At 41.7% G+C, this 22,875-nt stretch overlaps 1 protein-coding gene across 2 annotated transcripts in view; it reads left to right on the top strand.

Annotated features, from left to right (window-relative positions):
* Positions 1 to 22,875, top strand: part of RASEF (RAS and EF-hand domain containing) — an 80,505-nt gene that overhangs the window by 32,022 nt on the left and 25,608 nt on the right. Inside the window, exons 2-8 of one of the 2 annotated variants that reach the window (XM_025931663.2) lie at positions 1,167 to 1,313; positions 4,450 to 4,540; positions 10,275 to 10,370; positions 13,808 to 13,885; positions 16,454 to 16,569; positions 19,824 to 19,892; positions 21,962 to 22,046. In XM_025931663.2, the coding sequence (XP_025787448.2) occupies positions 1,167 to 1,313; positions 4,450 to 4,540; positions 10,275 to 10,370; positions 13,808 to 13,885; positions 16,454 to 16,569; positions 19,824 to 19,892; positions 21,962 to 22,046 (682 nt within the window). The remainder of the gene's footprint in view (positions 1 to 1,166; positions 1,314 to 4,449; positions 4,541 to 10,274; positions 10,371 to 13,807; positions 13,886 to 16,453; positions 16,570 to 19,823; positions 19,893 to 21,961; positions 22,047 to 22,875) is intronic. The other variant, XM_086685076.1, reaches the window with a different exon arrangement.

Genomic DNA, 22,875 nt, shown 5'->3' with positions numbered 1-22,875 from the left:
TTAAGACCTAGGGGATTTTATAGCCACATGGGCACCCCTGGAGGCCATGCTTAACTAAGCTTCTAGGTTAATATATACCTCAGAGTTTTCACTGTTTCATAGTTCAGTGGATTAATTTTGAATCCCGTTTCTTCTGCAAGGTTCAGATGTCTAACACAATTGGGAAGCAAAATAGTGTTATGGTGGATCATGTGGTCTTCAGCCTCAGACTGGGGTGGAATCCCAGCTCTGTCACTCAGTCACTCAGGGACTTTTTATCATTGGCTCTGGTTGCCTAGGTATCTCTAGTAACAAATACCAGACTGGGTGGCTTCAACAACCAAGATTTCTCACATTTTTGGAGGCTAAAAGTCCCAGATCACGGCGTTAGCGGGGTTAGTTCTTTCTGAGGCCTGTCTCCTGGGCTTTTAGATGGTCACCTTTCTGTGTCTTCACAGGGTCTTCCTTCCTTCCTTCGTGCACCAGGTCCTGAACTTGAGTCAGGGGCACCGCGAGCCCCCCTGACTCACTCCTTTATCCTCCGGCAGGCAGGCTGCCAAGGCGCATCAGTTTTTCTTTTGAAATGACTCTGGAGTATTTGTCTTTTAATAAAAGTTAATGACAAATAGAATTGTCACATATAAATATATATGAATTTATATGAAGTAATTTTTAATGGATTATCAAATAACAGGTATACTCACTCTTCTGATCATAAATGCTGAAATATGTCTTATTAGAGATTGGTGGAACACGTTATTAATCGGTTTAATGGTTACCTCACTTTTTTTCTGTACATCTATTTTTTACCTTTCTGTTAAAGGAAAAAAAAAAGAAAAACAGCAGTAACTCCCTATCATTCCCTCCCTATGCACTGGTCTACATCTTCTAACACTAAACCATGACCTTATAAAACTAAATATATACCGTTTTTATTTATCCAGTCATCCCTCAATAAATCCAGGAAAAAATGAGCTTGCTGTTCCATTTAAAAAATAATACAGAGAATAACGCAACGGCATCTCTTCCCTCTCTTCCGGTCCTTCTATTGTTGCTTTTTTCTTCCTTGGTTCTTATGTATCTTATTCCTCAAAGTATTGTGAAAATTTGCCTTTTATTTTTTACTTGGTTTAATTTAGTTTTTAATTTTAATTAAAAAAAAAATTTTTTTTTTTTTTTTTTGGCAGAAAAGAGCAAGTCAGTACCTTGTATCTAAACATCAACCTTGTGGAGCCAAGACTAATTCAGCCATACGAACATGTTATAAGAAACTTCATCCGCGAGATCAAACTGCAAAGCACAGAAATGGAAAGCCTGGCCATTGCAGTGAAGAGGTATTAGAACCTTTCCTTTCTCTGTGGCACGCGGGGGTCCTTTAACTGGCTCTCTGACCAGGTGGCACGTGGACTGAACTGCACTGTCGCATCATGTTGTGGGTGGACTTCCTGAGCCTCAGGAATCTGGAGCTGCCTAAACTCAGCCAGCTATGAGGGCAGCTGTGTCGGGCAGTACTTTGTAGGGGCGGCCAGCAGCCCATCAGTAGGTCGCTGTGACCCTGTCATATAAACTTTTCAAGGCCAATGATTCCATACAGACCAGTTCAGAGAGATTTGTTATCTTCTATCCAGCCACTTGAAACGTATGGGAAACTTTTCATCCAGAGAGGCAGACAGGACTCCCATTTGAAGCCTGGCCTCATCACTGACAGGTGTGTGACTTTGGGCAGGTTTCTGCATCTGCAGAATGAAACGATAAATATTCACATTCTCAGGGTGTTGAGATGCAATCGATGATGTCATGGCTGGAGCCCCTGGCGCGGGCTTAGTGGTGGGACTCTTCCTCTCTCCGGCCCTCCCCACCCAGCCTGAACTGAAAGCCAAAAAGCTTTAATCGCGTACTGTCATGCAGACAGTTTGTGTAAGCCATTCATCTTATTGGTTTTACCAGCAGCCCAGTGCAGAGAAAGAGCTTAGATATGTTACAATCCAAACATCAGCCTTTTTGCCCCCCGGAAGGACCACAGTCCTTTGGCAGTAGTGGGAAAGAGGGCATGTTGTTTGCCCCAATTCCTGGGTGTTCTGCCCCACAGATGCTCGTTGCTGCCATCTGTTTTACCAACATCTCCGAGCGTGCAGCACGTCCTGCTGGTCTCTGCCAGAACTTGTGATAGCCTCTTTGATAGGATGTGCCCCATGTGCATGGGGACAAGAGAGGGCTGTTCCTCTGTCTCTTTATTCTTTCCTTCAAAATGATGATCAAACTATCTAATTGACTCTCTGCAGTAAGTGAAGGGAATTAACATATAGAAGAGTAATGTTTTAAAACATTGATGCTAAGTAGGACTTTGTACAGTGCTGAGGTCACGCAAGAGTTGTACCATTCACAGGGGATTTCTTAGAAAATTTTCAGTTCCTGACCCTGAACTTCTCCCTCAAGTTTGCCTGCTAGGGGCTTTCAGTAGGATAGGAGGGTGGTCCTCTGCATTCCAAATTCTGTAGAGCATTATGGAGCTGGGGGTGATTCACAGACACACGTGTTGAGATTTTAGAGTATCCAGTGAATACGTCTTAAAACAGACTAACTTCCCTGTACACACACACACATATATACACACACAGACTCACACAAAACCATGTGGAACACACACACATACACATTTACATGTGACCTTTAAGGATGTTACCATGTAAACCCATCGGGGAAAAAAGAATGGGATTCTTAATGTTCTCATCAGCAGCCAGGCTGCTCTGCTCCTGTGGAGTGAGTGTGTCATGTGTGTTGAGCTGTGTTAGTGCTTCTCTCCTTCCTGCTTCTGTGTTGTCTGGGTGGAATCCACAGTCAGGCTCTGCCCTAGCTGTCTGAGACCTCGCTGAAGGACTTACATGACAACTGTTCTTACAGTTCTTACCTGAGGGCCATTCGTCCTCACCTGGGCTTTTGGTTGGGGGAGGGTCTCCATCTTTTCGCCCTGCACTTGGACCTGAAGAATGGTCCTAGTGTCTAGATGGGAGCCCTGGACTAGGTTAGAGTGGACAGTCTTCATCTCATTAGACATTTCACTAGGAGTTAGGAATTGCTGGAGGCAAACACTGTGTCATTATAGAGTACCCCAATTTACCAAAAAAAAAAGTTGCTCAGAAATGAGGAGGCAGAAAGAACACATTCAGGAGCAGTCTCAGATGCCCAGATGTTTAGAAGGAGCATCTGCATATCTAGAAGGGGCAGTTGGAAAAATGGTCATAGAGGGAGAAGGGATATGTGGCTTGGCTGTTTACATTCCCAGAGTTGACCAAATCAAACCAAAGTTGCTCTGGAGATATGTAATTCCTAGATTTCAGATATGTATTTATAAACGAACCAGAAATAGCTGACTTTCTAAACCAGGTTAACATACCTTTGGACAAGCTGTAAGGTAAGGATGAAGAAAACACAAGCAGGAAATAGTAGGAAATCATGAAAAATTTTATTCTGGGCCCTTCTCCCAACCCCTCAGTGTTCATTTGGAACTTGATACAGAAATTATAGCATGAACAGACTGTTAACAAGGAGTAAGTAAGTGGAAAGCGGGTAGGATGGTATGGCAGAAGCCTTCGAACTGGAAGATGGGAGGTCTTATATTTAGGTCCTGGTCTCTACTTTTTATTAACAGCATGTCATTGATCGTCTAAATCTCACGTGGCTGCTTTCAAGTCTCTCGTAATCTAGTTGAGTAGGCAAGGCTCATGCAGGATAAAATTTAGATAATCAGACCTGCAGCAGAGAGAGAACAAATGATACTTTTTCTAGGGTTTAATCTGAAGCCTCAACCATTGTAAAGTGGCAGATGTCTCCATACTAGACAGTTGCTCAAGAAAACTATCCCAGAACTCTTTCCAGTGAAATGTTCCCATTTCTGACTTTTTGGCAAATCCGTGTGCTCTGCCTCTAGAGAGAGGTGATTTAGTGATGACATTAATAAAAGAAGCAGAATTTTTCTACAATGTAAAGACCATATATCTGTATTCTAGAACTTTGGGAACTGATTAGAAATAGTTGTTGAGATTCCTTTTTTTTTCCCCTTCTAACTGTAGTACTGTGTGTTTCATAGAATAAAATTTCAAAATTATATCTAACCATCTGTTTGCCATGGGGTTCTTTTTTTGTCCAGAGTTGTCACTCAGTCATGGCAGTAAAAAGGATTTTCAGAATTTATTGACAGCTTCCCAGTGATTTGGTATCTTTATCTGTACTTTGCCACAATGTAGTTTAATACTGTTCTATCTAATTTATACCATTTAATGTCTAGTTTTAATGTCATTTTACACCCAAATGGTCAAATTGCCAATCTCGTTTTATTACGTGGAAGGAACAGGGAATATTACTTTAAACAGCGGGTTTCTCCTCATCTGTAAAAATAGGGGTTGGAATAGCGGAGGTTGAAGTTTTCTCTGCATGTTGCGGTGACAAGGCGTGCATCCTCTTGAATTTCAGAGCCCAGGACAAGGCAGCCATGCAGTTGAGTGAGCTGGAGGAGGAAATGGACCAGAGGATTCAGGCGGCAGAGCACAAGACGCGGAAAGACGTGAGTGTGTGGGATCGGCCCCTTCTTTCCACGAATCTTGAGGGAGCACCTTTTGTAGACCGGGCACCAGGCAAGGTGGTGCAGCAAGTCCAGGCTCCGGGGGGCTCTCAGTGAGGGCAATTTTTGGTGGTGGTGGCTTTGTGGGGAGAGTAAGGAGAGAGAGAGAGATAATAAGTAATCAAATAAGGCAGATAATTTCAAGCACAACAAGTGCAGTGAAAAGCAAGTGTGGTAGACCGCAATGGGAAAAGGAGGCAGGGAGGCCAGCAGCCTCTTTGTAGAGGCGATGTGAGAGCTGAGGCCTGAGGACGAAGGCAGAACCCTCTTTGGTAGAGGAAGGTGGCTCAGCTTTTATACCTTTGTCACTGACCATGTCCACTGCCAACTTTAAATCTAGGTTGTGGGGAAATTAAAATTCTCTCTGCAAACTTCAATGTTTTATAATGGAATATACTTTTTTAAAAATTTTATTTATTTATTATTTATTTATTTTCTTAGAGAGCGAGAGAGTGTGTGAGCAGGGGAGGGGGCAGAGGGAAAGAGGGAGAATCTTAAGCAGGCTCCATGCTCAGTGTGGAGCCCGGCATGGGGCTCGATCCCACAACCCTGGGATCATAACCTGAGCTGAAATCAAGAGTCGGACATTCAACTGACTGAGCCACCCAGGCCACCCCTAATGGGATGTACTTTTTATTCATCATAGGCACTCTTGTGGTTGAAAGTTGCTACACCTTCAGTGATTCCCGGAGACACAATAATTGTTTTTTTTTTTCCTTATGTAATATGGTTAGGTGATTAATGTTTACTGAAAACAGAAAATAGATATGATATATCTTTGAGGCTATCGTTCAGTTGAACATTCTATTTTCTTTTCCACTCATTTGCTCTGTTACCACTGAGAGGCAGCAGGGGGGAGTAAGAAGGCCCGAGCATTGGCATCTGACAGGCCTTAGTGTGCTTCCTGCCTGGGGTAGGTAGCCCGGGGAAAATAACCTGCCCTCTGACGGTTGTGGTTCCATCTTAGAATGGGGTAATATCACCTACCTGCTTTGTGGAGGTTAAGCCTGATGATCTGGCTATGTGCCTAGCACCGTGCCTGAGGTATGGTGGGCACATCGCACCTGGGGCCTACCCGCTCTTTCCTGTTGCTTTGCGTACTTTGCCTTTTTTCACATTCTTTGCCTAAAACTGCTCTCTCACATGCATGACTTCAGGTCTCTTTGTTGTCTTATTTCTTTTTTTTTTTTTAAATTGTTTTTTCCAACGTTTTTATTTTTATTTTTGGGACAGAGAGAGACAGAGCATGAATGGGGGAGGGGCAGAGAGAGAGGGAGACACAGAATCGGAAACAGGCTCCAGGCTCTGAGCCATCAACCCAGAGCCTGACGCGGGGCTCGAACTCCTGGACCGCGAGATCGTGACCTGGCTGAAGTCGGACGCTTAACCGACTGCGCCACCCAGGCGCCCCTGTTGTCTTATTTCTTAATGACATATTTTTTTTTTTTTAAACGTTTATTTATTTTTGGGACAGAGAGAGACAGAGCATGAACGGGGGAGGGGCAGAGAGAGAGGGAGACACAGAATCGGAAACAGGCTCCAGGCTCTGAGCCATCAGCCCAGAGCCTGACGCGGGGCTCGAACTCACGGACCGCGAGATCGTGACCTGGCTGAAGTCGGACGCTTAACCGACTGCGCCACCCAGGCGCCCCTTTAATGACATATTTAATAACTACTGGGAAGTCATAGTCAACTGAGTGAATGGCTCAGAATCCACAGGCCCAGCTTCAGTGCAGTGGGGATCCCATTCTTCTGTTAGCACTTCTTTGTTGTAGTCTAGAAACAGAAAAATCGTAAATTCTTTTCCTTTTTTCCCTCCGTCCATTAATCTGTGTGCTCACTCCTGCATCGCACACTTATTGAGCACATATGCTATTCTGCTGCCAGTCTCCCTGCTTCTTCCAGCTAAGTACAGAACAGACATATTTGTTGTTAGTATTGGAGACCTTACCATGGCCCCCACCCCTTATAGCATCAGGTTTGGTTAATTATAACATCTGGCTCAGCTCAGCTCCCTGTGATTCTTTACCACACAGCTCTGGTCCGGCTTTGCTCCAGCTCTTTTCTTTGCCTGGGTAACCATTGCCCCACTCCTTTCCCTTTTCCTGAACTTGGCAAAGTTCAGGGAAAGTCTCCTCTTCTCCTTGATGCTCTCTCCCAGTCCTCTGGCCTGTATTCCACTCTTCCTGACCATAGCTCCTGTTGTATGTATAGTGTTATTCATTGCTTCAGTTAAATTTTTTTAGTGTAATGGCTTTCTTGCAGTATAATTGATATACAAGAAGCTGCACGTATTTAAAGCATAGAATACAATAGTGGGTATATCTGTATACTCTGAAACCATCACCGCAGTCAAGATAATGGGGTGTATCCGTCCATCTTGTGGGTTTCCTCACGCCCCTTCCTCCCTCCTCTGCCCTCCTTGCCAGGCCACTGCTGTGTATCTTCTTTGGTGAAATAGCTGTTAAAGTCTTTTTCTCACTTTTAAAATTAGGTTGTTTTCTTGTTATGAAGCTTTGAGAGTTCTTATATATTCTGATTTTAACATTCTCTCCCACACTGGGACTTGTCTTTTCACTCTCCTAACAGTGTATTTTGAAGAGTCGAAAATTTTCATTTTGATGAAGTCCAATTTGTCAGTTTCTCTTTAATGGATCATGCTTTCAGCATCTAAGAAATCTTCGCCTACCCCAAGGTCACAAAGATTTTCTGCTATGTTTTCTTTTGTACTTTTTTTTTTTATGTTTTATGTTCTACATTTAGGATCCATTTTGCAAGGTGTGGATCAAAGTTCGTGGTTTTTTTTGCAGGTAGATATCCAGTTGTTCCTGTATCATTTGTTGAAAAGATTGTTTTCCACTGAATTGCCTTTGCACTTTGTCCAAAATCGGTTTACTGTATTTGTGTGGGTTTATTTCCGGGCCTGCTGATTTTCCCCATTGATTGCTTTAGGCCAGTATTACATTATTGCTTTATAATAAGTCTCAAAGTCAGGTAATGTTAGTTTTTCAAAGTTGTCTTGTCTTGGCTATTTTAGATCCTTTAATTTCCATAGAATCAGATTGTCAATTTCTAAAAAACAAAACAAAAACCTGCTGGGGGTTTGGTTGGACTTCATTGCATCCATAGATCAATTTGGAGAGAAATGGCATCTAAACAATAATGAATAATTTGGTCCATAAGCCTGATGCGTTTTCTATTTACTTAGGTCTTCTTTAATTTCTCTCAGCAATGTTTTGTAGTATTCAGTATAAAGATCTTATAAATCTTTCCTCAGATTTATTCCTACGTATTTGATATTTTAATGCTACTCTACACAGTGTTGTTGAAGATTTCCATTTCTGATTGTGAATCTACAGAAGCACATTTGAGTTTTCCATGTAGATCTTGTACCCTGGAGCCTTTGTTTACCTTGTTCACACTCAGTAGCTTGTTTGGTAGATTACATCAGAATTTCTAGGTAGATGGTTATGTAATCTATGAATAAAGACAGTTTTACTTCTCTTTACTTCTGATGTGAATAATCAGTTTATTGATTTTTCTCTCCTTACTTGCAGTGGTTAGAAGAAGAAAAGTGGTGAGACAGCCATCCTTGTCCATGTTGTTCATAGATGCCCTTTACCGAATTGAGCAGGTTCCTAGTTGGCTAAGAGTTGTTGTGCCAGTCAGGAATGGAAGGTTGGATTTCGGCAAATGCTTTTTCTGTCTCTATTGAAATGACCATGGTTTTTCTCATTTTTAGAATATCAGTGTGGTGAATCACATTGATTTTCGAGTATTAAAACACACTTGCACTCTGGGGGTAAACCTCAGTTATGATGTATTTTTGTTTTCATATCTTGTTGAATTCATTTTGCTAAATTTTGTTTATAATTTTTGCATCCATGCTCATAAAAGATATTGGTTTATAGGTTTCTTTTGATGTGTTTGATGTGTCTAATGGTGGTCTCATAGAATGAGTTGGGAAGGCTTTCCTTCCCTTCAGTTTCCTGGAAGTTTGTGATGAGTTGGTCCAAACCACCACCACGTCTCACGTAGGTTGCTGCGATGACCTCCTATCTGATCTCTTGACATCTACCTGTGACGGGTTGGGAATGGAGAGAGCTACACAGTGATAATTTCCTGTATTATTTCCTGTATAATTTCCTGTATTTCCTGTTTGGGGTCGTGGCCCTGGATTTAGTGAGGAGACTTGCCTAGTGACATCTGGGTCCATTTTGATGGCAGGAAGGCTGTCCAAGGTGGCGCCTCACTGGAAGTCTGCACATCTTCATCCCACCCATGAAGTGGCGACACTGGCTGCCTCACCCGTAAAGCTGGATAAAGTCGGGAGGCTTACTCAGGCAAAGGTTATGATGAGTGCAAATGTTGCTCTTCTCCTATATATTTTCTCCTAAGCATTGAATATTTAATTTATGTGGGTTATTTAATTTATATGGGTTATTTAATTTACTTGGATAATTTAACACAGTCCTCCCTTTAATCCAGTAAGGAAGTGGAGGCACCAAGTAAGTTGTCCCAGCTAAACAGCCAGTAAGTGGGCAGCAAGACCCTGGATCTCAGGCGGGTGTTTAGACATGGGGTCAGGTCTCCTGTGCAGAGAGCGCCCTACCTTACCCCCATCTAACTCACTTCCTGTCACATCTCATCATTAGCTTCTCCTTAGTAGTACTTCCGGAGGTCATCTTTGTTTCCTGGCTTCCCCCACCAGGATGCATGTTTGTCTGCATTGCTCCTGCTTTGTTCCTCTGTGCCCAGGACTGTTGGTATATAGTTGGCTATCAGTGGATATTTGTACACTCAATTTCACTGGTTATTAACATAAAACTTGATTTGAATACTAAACATAGGATATAAAGTTACATACTTTGTTAAGAGAAAAAGGAAATCTGAAGATACCTGGGCTCTTGGGAGGAGCTGACCTCCTGGAGTGCCCCTTGCCACTCTCTGACGCAGATAGGACACATTTGGGAAGTATGAGCCCATGTGGAAGCACTTAGCATAGCAATGTGTAGGTGATGTGATTTGAATTCCGGTAATGTGTGAGCTCTTGGAAAAAGGACAAACCCACCAAACCTTCCTAGGCACTGATGACATGCTAGGGTTCAGGCAAGCACTTGGACCCTTGGCTGTTGCCATATCTTTTAATTAATAACAACAACAATTAATTTAGCTAGTTAATTGATGTGCTATGGCCTTCCATCACAATGTGGGTAATAGTCATAGAGGTGTCTCTTCAGCTGATGTGTGCACGTAGGCTCTAGTGTTCCACTCTTCTTTCACTCCTGCAGGTTCTAGTTCCAGAAGAGTCATTTGATTTATTTCTTCCATCCCTTCTCACACTCCCTGTGTGGGAGACTTGGGGTCAGCCTTAGTTTGACACAAAACATTTCCTGCTTTATGAGGTGTTGAAGAACCTATTTAAATCAATAATTTTTGGGCACCTGGATGGCTCAGTCAGTTAAGCATCTGACTTCACTCAGGTTGTAATCTCGTGGTTCATGAGTTTGAGCCCCGCGTTGGGCTCTGTGCTGTCAGCTCAGAGCCTGGAGCCTGCTTCGGATTCTGTGTCTCCCTCTCTGTCTGCTCTTCACCCACTCACGCTTTGTCTCTGTCTCTCAAAAATGAATAAATGTTAAAAAAAGTTTTTTAATCAATAATTTTTTTTTTTTTTTAGGAAAAACGTAAAGCTGAGGAAGCCCTCAGTGACCTCAGACGTCAGTATGAAACAGAAGTAGGGGATCTACAGGTGACAATAAAGAAACTCAGAAAGGTAGGTTTGTGGCAGTGAGGCTTCTAGGAATAGTCTCAGTATATCGGTGTGTTTAATTATTGGCAACTAAAAACATTTGGAATCATATTAAAGCAGCAGTTGGAATCAGATTTCAGAGTCAAACTGCACTCTCTGGAAAGATGTTTTTTTTGAAGATCCCTGATTTCCTTTTCTGTTTCCAAGGGGAACCTATCTTCTGCATACAGATCTAATAAATATTTCTGATCCCTTGAACAGTTGTCCATCAAGCCCCAGTTTTCCTTCCTCAGGTGCCCTCAATTCCCACACGTTCAGTGGACTCTGCTCATGACAGGAGGGGTACTGTCTTTACTCGTCACGTATTCCTGTATCCCTATCCCCAGCTTACTTCAAGGTACACAGTCAGTATTCAGTGAACATTAAATGAAGTAAATACTTTCTTCTACGTAGAAAGTTCCAGATCAGTAGGAGTTGGGAGATAATTTGTTGAAATGTGAGAAAAGGTGTGATTGGTTTTGGCCTTTGCTGTGTTTGGTTTCTAATGAGTAGGTTACGTGTCACCGAGTGGTGTGCTGGTAGATACTTAACAACTGGTTCTGGAGGCAGAAGGGGGAAAGGGAGGAGTCTGCAAATTTGCCAGTTTCTATGCTGTGAATACTCCCACCATTAATAGTTTCAAATCACTAAGTGCAGAGTTTGCAAGAGATGCTTAAAACAGGCTCTCACCTGCGGGTACGGATTGTCTGCAGCACGGTACGGGATCCGCTTCTTGCATGTGGATTGTCTCCATAACTAGTGGAAATATCTTTGCTAAAAGGCAAATGGCTACTTAAAAAATAATCATCCCTGAAAGTAGCATCATGGATTCTGGCACATCACTTTGCTTCTCTGGTTGTTGATATGATAAGCTTTCAAGCTCTTTCCAATGTTTATATTCATGAGATTAAGGGACAGTTAACTGTATTTTGTGGGCTATTGCAGTTCAAACCTCTGGAATTATTAAAAATTTTCCCCAATAGCCTTCTTGGGAAATTATTATTGATGTCAGCCTTTTTCTCTGATTTCCAAAGGTCGTTAGACCATACATAATGCTTGCATTACAGAATTTGAATGGACCAATTCTTTGTTTATGCCAGAATCACAGATTCTCCTAGTCCCTGTCCTCAGTTATCCTCATGCCTTTCCAAATCTTTAGGCTAAGAGAAAGTTACACAAGAAAGACACAAAATTTCTTACCATGATAAGGCATATGATGAGGACCAAATAGTCAGCGAAGAGCATGAGTCAGAAGCCTGGGACCTGAGTTCTTATCGAGACTATGCCACTTTCTGCCTGTAACACCTGGGACAATTGGCTTCTTTATCTTATCTTTAGTTTCTCATCCGTAATATGGGGTTAATCATTGGCCGTCTTGCTTAACCGTAATAACCAATACTTTTTTGACTTCATGATTTACTAAGCTCCTTTTCATAATTTTTAAATCTAATTCTCAAACTTTCTCTGAGGATAGGTAAATCTCCCACTTTCACAGGTAAGGACGCTGAGTTCCTTGTGAAGTGAAGTAACTTGTCCAGAGTCACAGAGCCAATAAGCAAGGGAGTGGTCTTGGTACACAGTTTGTGCTTTCTCACACCAGACTTCTTGCCTGCTTGAGGGTTGTTCTGCAAGAGAGCAAGCAATGATTTATGTGAGGGAACATTAAAGGATTTATTTATTTTTATTTTTATTTTTTTTATTTTCTAATTTACATCTAAGCATATAGTGCTATGATGATTTCAGGAGTAGATTTCAGTGATTCATCCCCTACATATGAACCCAGTGCTCATCCCAAGTGTTTTCCTAATGCCCCTTGCCCATTTAGCCCATCCCCCCATCCACAACCCCTCCAACAACCCTCAGTTTGTTCTCTATATTTAAGAGTGTCTTATGTTTTGTCCCCCTCCTCGCTTATATTATTTTTGCTTCCCTTCCCTTATGTTCATCTGTTTTGTATCTTAAATTTCTCCTATGAGTGAAGTCGTATGATATTTGTTTTTCTCTGATTGGCTAATTTCACGTAGCATAATACCCTCTAGTTCCATCCACGTAGTTGCAATGGCAAGATTTCATTCTTTTTGATTGCCGAGTAATACTCCATTGTGTGTGTGTGTGTGTGTGTGTGTGTGTGTGTGTGTGTGTACGTACACACACACATACATACAGATACATACCATGTCTTCTTTATCCATTCATCTGTTGATGGACATTTGGGCTCTTTCCATACTTTGTTGTCGATGGTGCTGCTATAAACATTGGGGTGCATGTGTCCCTTCAAAACAGCACTCCTATATCCCTTGGATAAATACCTAGTAGTGTCATTGCTGGGTCATAGGGTAAGAACATTAAAGGATTTAAAGAACTATGGAAACGTTCACAAATTGGTTACAGTTGCCATTACCTTATGCCATTGATGCTGAGGAGCTAGATCCTACCCCCCCCCCCCCCCCCGCCACACACACACACAGTTTTTCTTCTCTGAAGTTGACATCCCTCTTATAAAATCAAGAGCTCTTCTTAGTTACAGTCGTATGGTCTGCCATGTGGCAGTCACGGCATAGTTGTGTGAAAATCTTTAGTTGATGATGTCTGGCAAGATGAAGAAAGTCCAGCATCAGATTACTTAGCCTTTGACTTAGACTTGATGAAATACAGCATTCCTTTTGCTCAGTACCTAACTATTCAATTAATGGAAACCCACAAATCCCTAAGGTTCCGGGTAAGTAAGCTGTTTGTAGGGAAGATATTTTTTGTTGTCCATGTTAGAGATGCTCCCGAGCCAGTTTAGTCTGGTAATACTAACAAGTCAATAAGAAAGCAAAGCTTGTGTATGTATTCATGTAGTTTGTGTATATATTCATATACTAATAAGTCAGCCAGAAAGCAGAACTAAAGTATGTATTCATTAGCCTTATGTCATACTTACATTTTATTGATTTCAGTTATTTTAATAAGCATTTACTGAAATCGTTGTGAAGAAAACAGTTGAATCTGACACTAACCCTCTTTTAAAAATCTTAGACTCTGGTAGAATTAAGGCCTTCATAAATAATCATAATAGAGGATAGATAAAAAGTACAGATAAAAGTTCTTGGGGAATATAAAGGTCCAGACTCCTATGTAGCATAACCGAAAAAGCGAAGGTAGGTTGCTGAATATTTGAAAGGTTTCCCAAAAGGACTTTTCAGTTGTTTCGAAGGAAGTTCATTAAACAATAAAACCCCCTTTTCAAGTTCAGGAACTTGAAATTATTTAAAGCAAATTTTCAAATCCTCATGAGTTATGTGTAGTTTAATGACTGATAAAGTTGAAAATTGAAGACTTTCAGAATTCCTGTATCTACACTTATGGATATTCAGAAACTTAACTGAAGCAATTCAAAGCGAGTTTGCAAAATGCACAACTTTTATTTGCTTTTTCAGCTAGAAGAACAGTCAAAACACATAAGTCAAAAGGAAGATGTGGCTGCATTAAAAAAGCAAATTTATGATTTGTCAATGGTAAGAATCAACTTTCACTTACAGAAATACATTTTCTCTTAGATGACTGTTTCCTAGACATAATCATGCTGTTATTTCAGTGTTCCAGGGATGGAAGCATAGAGAAAAATTAATACCGCAGTTAAAGTCTTTGACATACCTTTGACCAAGGGTGTTACTCAGGCTTTTATCCTCAGTGATACCCCAACTATTGTGAATGGTTTTTTTTTTTTAAGTATAAAGCATTGCCTTGGACTTTAAAAAAATTTTTCTTAACATTTAAAATTTTTGAGAGACAGAGCACGAGCAGGGGAGGGGCAGAGAGAGAGGGAGATACAGAATCTGAAGCAGGCTCCAGGCTCTGGGCTGTCAGCACAGAGCCTGATGTGGGGCTCAAACTCATGAACCATGATATCATGACCTGAACCAAAGTCAGACACTTAACTGACTGAGCCCCCCATGCACCCCCATTCCTCTGGATTTTTAAAAAATATTTTTTATTTAATTTTGAGAAAGAAAGAGAGTATGTGCACATGTGTGCACCAGAGCAGGGGAGGGGCAGCAGGCTCTGAGCTGTCAGTGCAGAGCCCCACATGGCCCCAGGCTCCAACTCTGAATGGAACTCACAAATCGAACCTGTGAGATCATGACCTGAGTCGAAGTCAGACGCTTAAGTGACTGAGCCACCCAGGTGCCCCCTATTGTGAATGCTTTTACTTAATTTTTAATTCAAAGCAGTAATGGCATCGCCCTTGAACTCGAAATTGTTAACCCTGCATTCTTACAACTTCAGCTCTGTCTGTGTCCCTGGCTTTGTAGGATGACTGTTATTGCCCTTCTCTTCCTCCAGCGTTCCTCTTTTTGTCCCTTTCCCATCTTTTGCTGACCATACCTTTTGCTCTTTCTGTTGCCGCAGTTGACAGCATTTGCATCTGTTTTGTTACCATCCTTAAAATTGTCTTTATTTTGTTTTTAGGTGGACTCTTGAAAGCCAGTAGTGAGCATTTCCTTTATTATGAGTCTAAATATTCTCATTGCAGAGCCAGAAGTGAGCTGGCTGTGCAGAAGTGCCTTTCTTTCTCTGTAGTCATTACTCCGTACCGTTCAGAAGGGAAGCTCCCAGCTTTATGGTCAAAGTGGAATGCACCAGCAGTTCCAAATTTTGCCACATCTTAGTTGGCTTTGTACTTGGATCGTGACTTTCTTGTGGAATTGCTTGTTTTTCTTGGATTTTCTGGTTGAGTTTTTGGTTTCTTGTAAAACAAACAAACAAACAAAAAAACCCCAACTCTGGCATCTTCATGATATCATCCACTGATGCCTTACAGGTTCTTATTTATTGTTCCCAATGCATGGAGTTTGTTTTTTCTCCTTGAAAATATTAATTTTGGAGTCCACAAAGTTTCAGTTCTTATTGGAGTGATTGTTTTTCAAACTTGCTCCCCTTATGTCATCCTGTAATTTCTGAGCATTTTAAAAGGTTGCTGGTGTAGGATCCCTGTGCAGCTAGGTAAATGGATCTGTTTACCTCAAGGCCTCTTCCCTGAAAGAGAGTCTTCCTAGGAGCTCTGTGTGTGAAGCTGACTGTCAGACTGTGGGACCCCTGATTACCGGAATGAGTGGGGTATGGATAATCGAGAAGCTGTAGCTAACAGTATCAGGGTCTTCCAGTTATTTTTTAAAAGACATGCCCTGTATTACTGCCTTGGGAATCAACTATCTGCTATTATTTGCTAGTATAAAGGGGATGGCCTTGGGGGGGGTGTGCCTTAATATAAAAATTTAATCTCTGTTTTTAGCCCCATTTCCAACTGTCTTCTCCTTTGCCTCCTCCTTTGTTCTATGGCAGAACCTTCACCTCTGCCTCTTCTGTACCTCCTTTGCTCCTGTTCTCTTCCCTTTAGCTTATTTCCATCCAGTTTCCATTTTCCAAAAATGTATTTAATTCACTGAATGGTTGAGGGACCCCTCCTCCGTTCTTTTAACTTGTATTGGTTTATTTCATGTTATTTGGTATCTCATGTTAATGGGGTCTCAAAAGGGAAAGAATAGTGCTCAGTCCATCATTTTGAACCAGAAGGCCCCAATGGTTTGTTTTTTTTTTTTGAAAAATATGGACATTTTTTAAACCACACTAGTTTATTTTTAAGTGCAAAACTTACAAACATTAGGTGATAGGATTTATTGTAAAAACTAGGCAGTCTACTTGGTAACGGTACTAGTAATTTCACAGAATATTTGTCAGCATTTTTGTAGCTCTCATTGAGTAAAACAGATGTTTAAGTATTTGATTGGAGTTTATTTGCCAATAACATGTTAAAGGACCTCATGATCAGGTCTAGACTAATGTTTGGCACCTAATGTCAAGCATTAAAAAAAAAAAAAAAGAACAGCTTCAAGGATTTAGTTCTTTGAGATTTTAATACTTTATAATAATTTTAAAACACCTTGAATTGATAGTTTGTTGGAATACCAAGATTGGAAGAACGGTGGAGGGGTAAGGTTGGTGCGCGAGGTTCCCCTGCACTTGACTCTCTCAGGTGGAAGACACTCCTGAATCTAACTGCCCATGCTGTTCCTCTTCTCCAGGAAAATCAGAAAGTTAAGAAAGATCTTTTAGAAGCACAGACAAACATAGCCTTTCTTCAGAGTGAATTAGATGCTTTGAAAAGTGATTATGCCGATCAGAGTCTGAATTCAGAAAGGTATGAAACTCTCCATTTTATTCTTTAGTTTGAGTGGAATGTTTGTTTTGATGACCATTCATGTGAATGAAGCTGAGCTGTGTAATAACTGAAGTAAATAAAGAGTTGTTTATTAACTTTTGCTGATATGTTCTTTCTAAAGCTTTCACTTTCAGTGTCATGTTTCCTGGTGATTTTTGTGTTTTAATTTTTTTAACAAACAGATTAGTTTAGTTATTGAGTGCTTAGGACAGTGCAGGACTTAATAAATACTTAAATTATTGGGACCAGAAGAATATGAAGTGTCAGGAGTCAGTGCTAATTAAAGTGCTTTGAAGGTGGGAATCCTGGCCCTTCAACATATGAAAGGGGAAAAAGTAGCATCTTATTAGTAAGTCATTTCCTTTTGATATGCTTTAGTTTTATTAGTATGGTGTTAATAACACAAGACCTAACACACACACACACAAACACATGCATTTATATATATTTGTATATTTATATAGGTAAAGGTGTACAAATGTATAATGCATGTATTTGTATACACACACTTGCATGTGAATGCATATGTGGATATATGCACAGAATACGTACATGTATGTATGTGTATACACATACACATACATTCATATGCACACTCATATATATAAAACATGTACACTTGGGAAAACTATCTTGCTTTTTGTTTTATTTGCTTGCAAACTTTAATCAGAATTAAAGTCCTGTAATGAAAAGCAGCGAAGCAAGTACTTACTGTACACAGGCTCCTAAACTAAATAAGGAGTTATGAGTGTAGAATACATAAAAAAGCAAAGATGTGGTCTCTGCTCTGTGAGAACATCAAATGTTGTTGAGAAAGATTCAAAGCCAAAAGATGACAGAGTTAACGTGAGAGCTAAGCAGGGTCAGAAACAATACCAGCAGCAGTGTTACAGGTGGGGTTCACTGCCATGTGATGGTAGGCAAAATGTACTTTTTATTCAGAAGAAGTGAAAACTTTATTAAAGAGGAGACATTGAGGTGAGCTTGAAAGGAGTTGGTTTGTGTTGGCTGAAGGGGCAACATCAGCAAGTAACAAAAGTAGCATTACCGTCTGCAGGCCCTGTACTTAGTACTTTACTAGTATTAACTCTTTCAGTCCATAGGATATCCTATGAGATAGGGACTTTTATTTTTTATTTATTTTTTTTTTTAATTTATTTATTTATTTATTTATTTTTTTTTTCCCATGGTAACCAGAAAGTTTTTTTTTTTTTTTTTATTTATATATGAAATTTATTGTCAAATTGGTTTCCATACAACACCCAGTGCTCATCCCAAAAGGTGCCCTCCTCAGTACCCATCACCCACCCTCTCCTCCCTCCCACCCCCCATCGACCCTTAGTTTGTTCTCAGTTCTCAACAGTCTCTTATGCTTTGGCTCTCTCCCACTCTAACCTCTTTTTTTTTTTTTTTTTTGTTCCCCTCCCCCATGGGTTTTTCTTAAGTTTCTCAGGATCCACATAAGAGTGAAACCATATGGTATCTGTCTTTCTCTGTATGGCTTATTTCACTTAGCATCACACTCTCCAGTTCCATCCACGTTGCTACAAAAGGCCATATTTCATTTTTTCTCATTGCCACGTAGTACTCCATTGTGTATATAAACCACAATTTCTTTATCCATTCATCAGTTGATGGACATTTAGGCTCTTTCCATAATTTGGCTATTGTTGAGAGTGCTGCTATGAACATTGGGGTACAAGTGCCCCTATGCATCAGTACTCCTGTGTCCCTTGGATAAATTCCTAGCAGTGCTATTGCTGGGTCATAGGGTAGGTCTATTTTTAATTTTCTGAGGAACCTCCACACTGCTTTCCAGAGCGGCTGCACCAATTTGCATTCCCACCAACAGTGCAAGAGGGTTCCCGTTTCTCCACATCCTCTCCAGCATCTATAGTCTCCTGATTTGTTCATTTTGGCCACTCTGACTGGCGTGAGGTGATATCTGAGTGTGGTTTTGATTTGTATTTCCCTGATAAGGAGCGACGCTGAACATCTTTTCATGTGCCTGTTGGCCATCCGGATGTCTTCTTTAGAGAAGTGTCTATTCATGTTTTCTGCCTATTTCTTCACTGGGTTATTTGCTTTTCGGGTGTGGAGTTTGGTGAGCTCTTTATAGATTTTGGATACTAGCCGAGATAGGGACTTTTAGTATTCCTATTTCACAGATGGAAAAAGAGAGTCTCAGAGATGTTCCAGGTGAGGCAGTAACCAAGGCAGAGGCAAAAGCATAGGGACAGATAAGACTGTTTGGGGAACAGTGCTCAGACGTTTGGACAGAAAAAGATATTTTGAATGGAAAGATAAAAGTTAAACAAAATTAAAAATTTTGGGGGCGCCTGGGTGGCGCAGTCGGTTAAGCGTCCGACTTCAGCCAGGTCACGATCTCGCGGTCCGTGAGTTCGAGCCCCGCGTCGGGCTCTGGGCTGATGGCTCAGAGCCTGGAGCCTGTTTCCGATTCTGTGTCTCCCTCTCTCTCTGCCGCTCCCCCGTTCATGCTCTGTCTCTCTCTGTCCCAAAAATAAATAAAAAACGTTGAAAAAAATTAAAAAAAAAATTCCTATAGTCCATTGGGAAACTTTGAGCTTTATCATCAAGAGAGTGAGCAGACAGGTTATTGTGAACAAAAGTTGAGAGCCTCAGAGTCTTTGGAAGCTTAGGGATTTGTCCACTTAGGAATGGGGGTAGAATATGGGCTGGTGGTGAGTGGCTGTTTTCAGTGGACGTTATGGGGAGGCAGCCAGGGCTTTGTAATAAAGCAACAGGAATCTCTGAGCATAGGTTTGTAGCAGACGGAGAAAGCCTGGTCCTGCGGACTCCTCTGCGGTCCAGGGTGAGGAGGGGAGGCCCAGGCAAGGAGAGGAGAAGGAATCACAAGGCAGGAGAAGGTAGCTGGGTTGGGATTGTGTAAGGCAGGCAATCAGCAGGGAAGGGTCAGAGGTGAGAGAGCAGGCTGGATTGAAGGGACTGGTGATGAGTGCCTGGGGAGAGTGGACTTAGCAGAAGGGGAGGGGTCATGATGTTCTGGGAGGAACACAGGCTGAAACTCGCACAGGAAGCAGAGGGGATGTGCTGACGGCACAGAGGAACCGAGCAGGAGCGCGGGAAGCGCAGGGAGCTAGAAAACCAGGGCCAGGGACACATCTTTGAGAAAGGGGGTCTGGGAAGATAGGTACAGGTGAGGCAGGAATGAATACCTACTTCTTGTTCAAACATAAAATATGATTTTACAGGGATCTGCAAATAATCCAAGAGTACACAGAAGATCGAAATAGTCTTGAGAGGCAAATCGAAATACTCCAGTAAGTTCTCATATAAAATGCTCATTACATCTACATTTTCCTAATGTTTTGTTAATAAGAGCCGTGCCACATCTGACACAAGTTGCCATATACTGGGTTTGCGGATATATGCTTGTTTCTTCTCGCCATGCTGCCTCCAGCACATCCGCTTGGTTTTCTCATGCTTTTAATCCTAAGTAAACTATTCAAATCCAGAGGCTAGAGTGTAATTTTCTAAAAACCCTCGTAAGTCAGGTGGTATGTTATAATACCTCTGTAAAGACTAAGGGCTGGGGCGCCTGGGTGGCTTAGTCGGTTAAGTGTCCGACTTCAGCTCAGGTCACGATCTCGCGGTCCGTGAGTTCAAGCCCCGCGTCGGGCTCTGGGCTGATGGCTCAGAGCCTGGAGCCTGCTTCCGATTCTGTGTCTCCCTCTTTCTCTGCCCCTTCCCCGTTCATGCTCTGTCTCTCTCTGTCTCAAAAATAAATAAAAGTTAAAAAAAAAAAAAAAAGTCTAAGGGCTGTGACCTCAGAGGTTTCCTCTGCAGCCCAGCAGAGGTTGTCAGGAGTCCTGTTAGCTCATGCCACAGCACCAGGTACACAGGATCATTCTTTCCCAGTGTATTGTTCTTGGTGACATGGCTATTTTTCTTAGTTTTTTTTTTTTTAAACCCTACTGGAAATATTATACCCACCCTGTCAACTTTCCTCCTGAGTTACTGTAATTCTAGCCTGTGAGGGCCTTCTCCACAAAACCTTCCCCTCCTCCACCCTGCTCTTTTCAATATCCAGGTATTTTCTTCTGGTTTGTCTTCCCAAAGGAAGTAAGGTCAGGCTTGTCAAGTTTTGTTGTTGTTGTTGTTTGTTTGTTTGTTTGTTTTTAATTTTTTTTAATGTTTATTTTTGAGAGTGAGAGAGAGGGTGTGAGTGAGGGAGGGGCAGAGAGAGAGGGAGACACAGAATCTGAAGCGGGCTCCAGGCTCTGAACTGTCAGCACAGAGCCCAATGCAGGGCTCAAACTCACGAACGTTGAGATCATGACCTGAGCCGATGTCAGATGCCTAACTCACTGAGCCACCCAGGCGCCCCTGTTGTTTTGTTTTGTTTTTTTCACCATTTACAATGCTTATTAATTCTCACCTGTAGCAGGTACAGGAGGGTTGACATAGTAACTCTGTTCGTTCATTTATTCATTCATTCAGCAGATTTACATTCGTTACCTTTTATGGGTCAGGTGTTCCAGGAGCTGAGGATGGAGTACAAGTAAAAAGAAAAGAAAAAAAAAAGTCTCTCTAGATATGGGGCTCATCTAGGGAAAGAGAATGGAAACTGATCAATAATTATAGAAACAAACATAAAGTGCTGCAGGGGAGGTGGGACAGAGGAAAGGGACGTGTCCCCCAGGGGCATACAGGACAGAGCTTCCTCCTAACCAGGAAGGTCCAGAAAGTGTTCTGGCAGGTGCAGCAGTTGAGCTGAGATCTGAAGGATGGATAAGCCTTCAGTAGGAAAAGATTGGCTGCTCTCAGGCAGGGTCTCTGTTATTGTCCTCATTTTTTAGAAGAGGTTGCCGAGGCTTTGACAGCTTAAATGACTCCCATAAATTATATGGAAAGTACATGCCTGTGTTGGGATTTGAATCCACAGTCAACATTGGAACCTTAACTGGTACCTGGGCAGTGGCAGGCCATGAGTAGGATGTGGGAATAGCCAGGAGGAGAAAGAAGTGTGATAAAACACATCGCATCCACACCTGGCTGGGACACGCGCAGGGGGCCAGCTGGATCCAGGCACTTAGGGAACAGAGACCTGCAGGAAACCTACTCACACTGTGAACCTACCTGAGGGAGGGGATTCCACAGCATAGCTAATTCCTTCCTTAAATGCCTCCAAACCTTTAAAAGAGAGGTGATTCACCAAGTTGTAGTTCTAGTAATGAATTATGATCTCAGTTGATGAGGTTTGAAGGGGAGTGGTACAAAGTTGCAAGAGGTGGTAAGTAATTCCATAGAATGAACATGAGAGCCTGCAAAGGCAGTGATTTTCACCCCCACTTTCCTTATCTATCTATTTAATTTATTTGCTCTGTAGAACAGCTAACCGGAAACTGCATGACAGTAATGACGGCCTGAGGAGTGCCCTTGAAAACAGTTACAGCAAGTTCAACAGATCTTTGGTATGCAAGTAGAATTTTATTTTATTTTTTTTTAATTTTAACATTTATGTATCTTTGAGAGACAGAGAGAGAGTGTGAGTGGGGGAGGGGCAGAGAGAGAGGGAGACACAGAATCTGAAGCAGGCCCCAGACTCGGGGCTGTCAGCACAGAGCCTGATGTGGGGCTTGAACTCACGAACCGTAAGATCATGACCAGAGCTGAAGTCAGACACTTAACTGACTGAGCCACCCAGGAGCCCCGCAAGTAGAATTTTAGAATACATTTTGTTCCTTCTTGTAGTGGGATATTTTGATGAAAATAATGTATTTTCTTTTTAAAGTATTTTGTTTGTTTGTTTGTTTGTTTTGAGAGAAAGAGAGCAAGCATGAACAGGGGAGGGGTAGAGAGAGAGGAAGAGAGAGAATCTCAAGCAGGACCCCACTGGCAGGACAGAACCCGACGTGGGGCTTGGACTCATGAACAGTGAGGTCATGACCTGAGCCAAGACCAAGAGTCAGACTTGCTTAATGGACTTAGCTGCCCAGGCACCCCACAAATCATGTATTTTCTTAAAGGGGAACTTACAATAATGAGAAACTATTCCATTTAATGAGAAGAAGCAACATTTTCCCAAATTAAAAAATATGCCACCCCTCTGTAGACATAAATACCTAGATGTTAACTGACTCTCTGTTAGATGTTCAGGGAAACCAGAGAAAGATGTATAAAGTGTGACCTGGGTCCCAGAAGAGTTTATAATGTAGTGGGGAGTTAAGATGTGCATGGATGGCAATAATATAAGAAAAAGTGGGAAATCTTATAGAAGTACAAAGAAAATACTGCTCATTT

This window comes from Puma concolor, chromosome D4 (genome assembly GCF_028749965.1).
Source record: "Puma concolor isolate L17-30 chromosome D4, mPumCon1.1.hap2, whole genome shotgun sequence".
Lineage (NCBI taxonomy): Eukaryota > Metazoa > Chordata > Mammalia > Carnivora > Felidae > Puma > Puma concolor.
The sequence above is the reverse complement of the archived record's forward strand: the minus strand, read 5'-3'. Positions and strand labels throughout refer to the sequence as shown.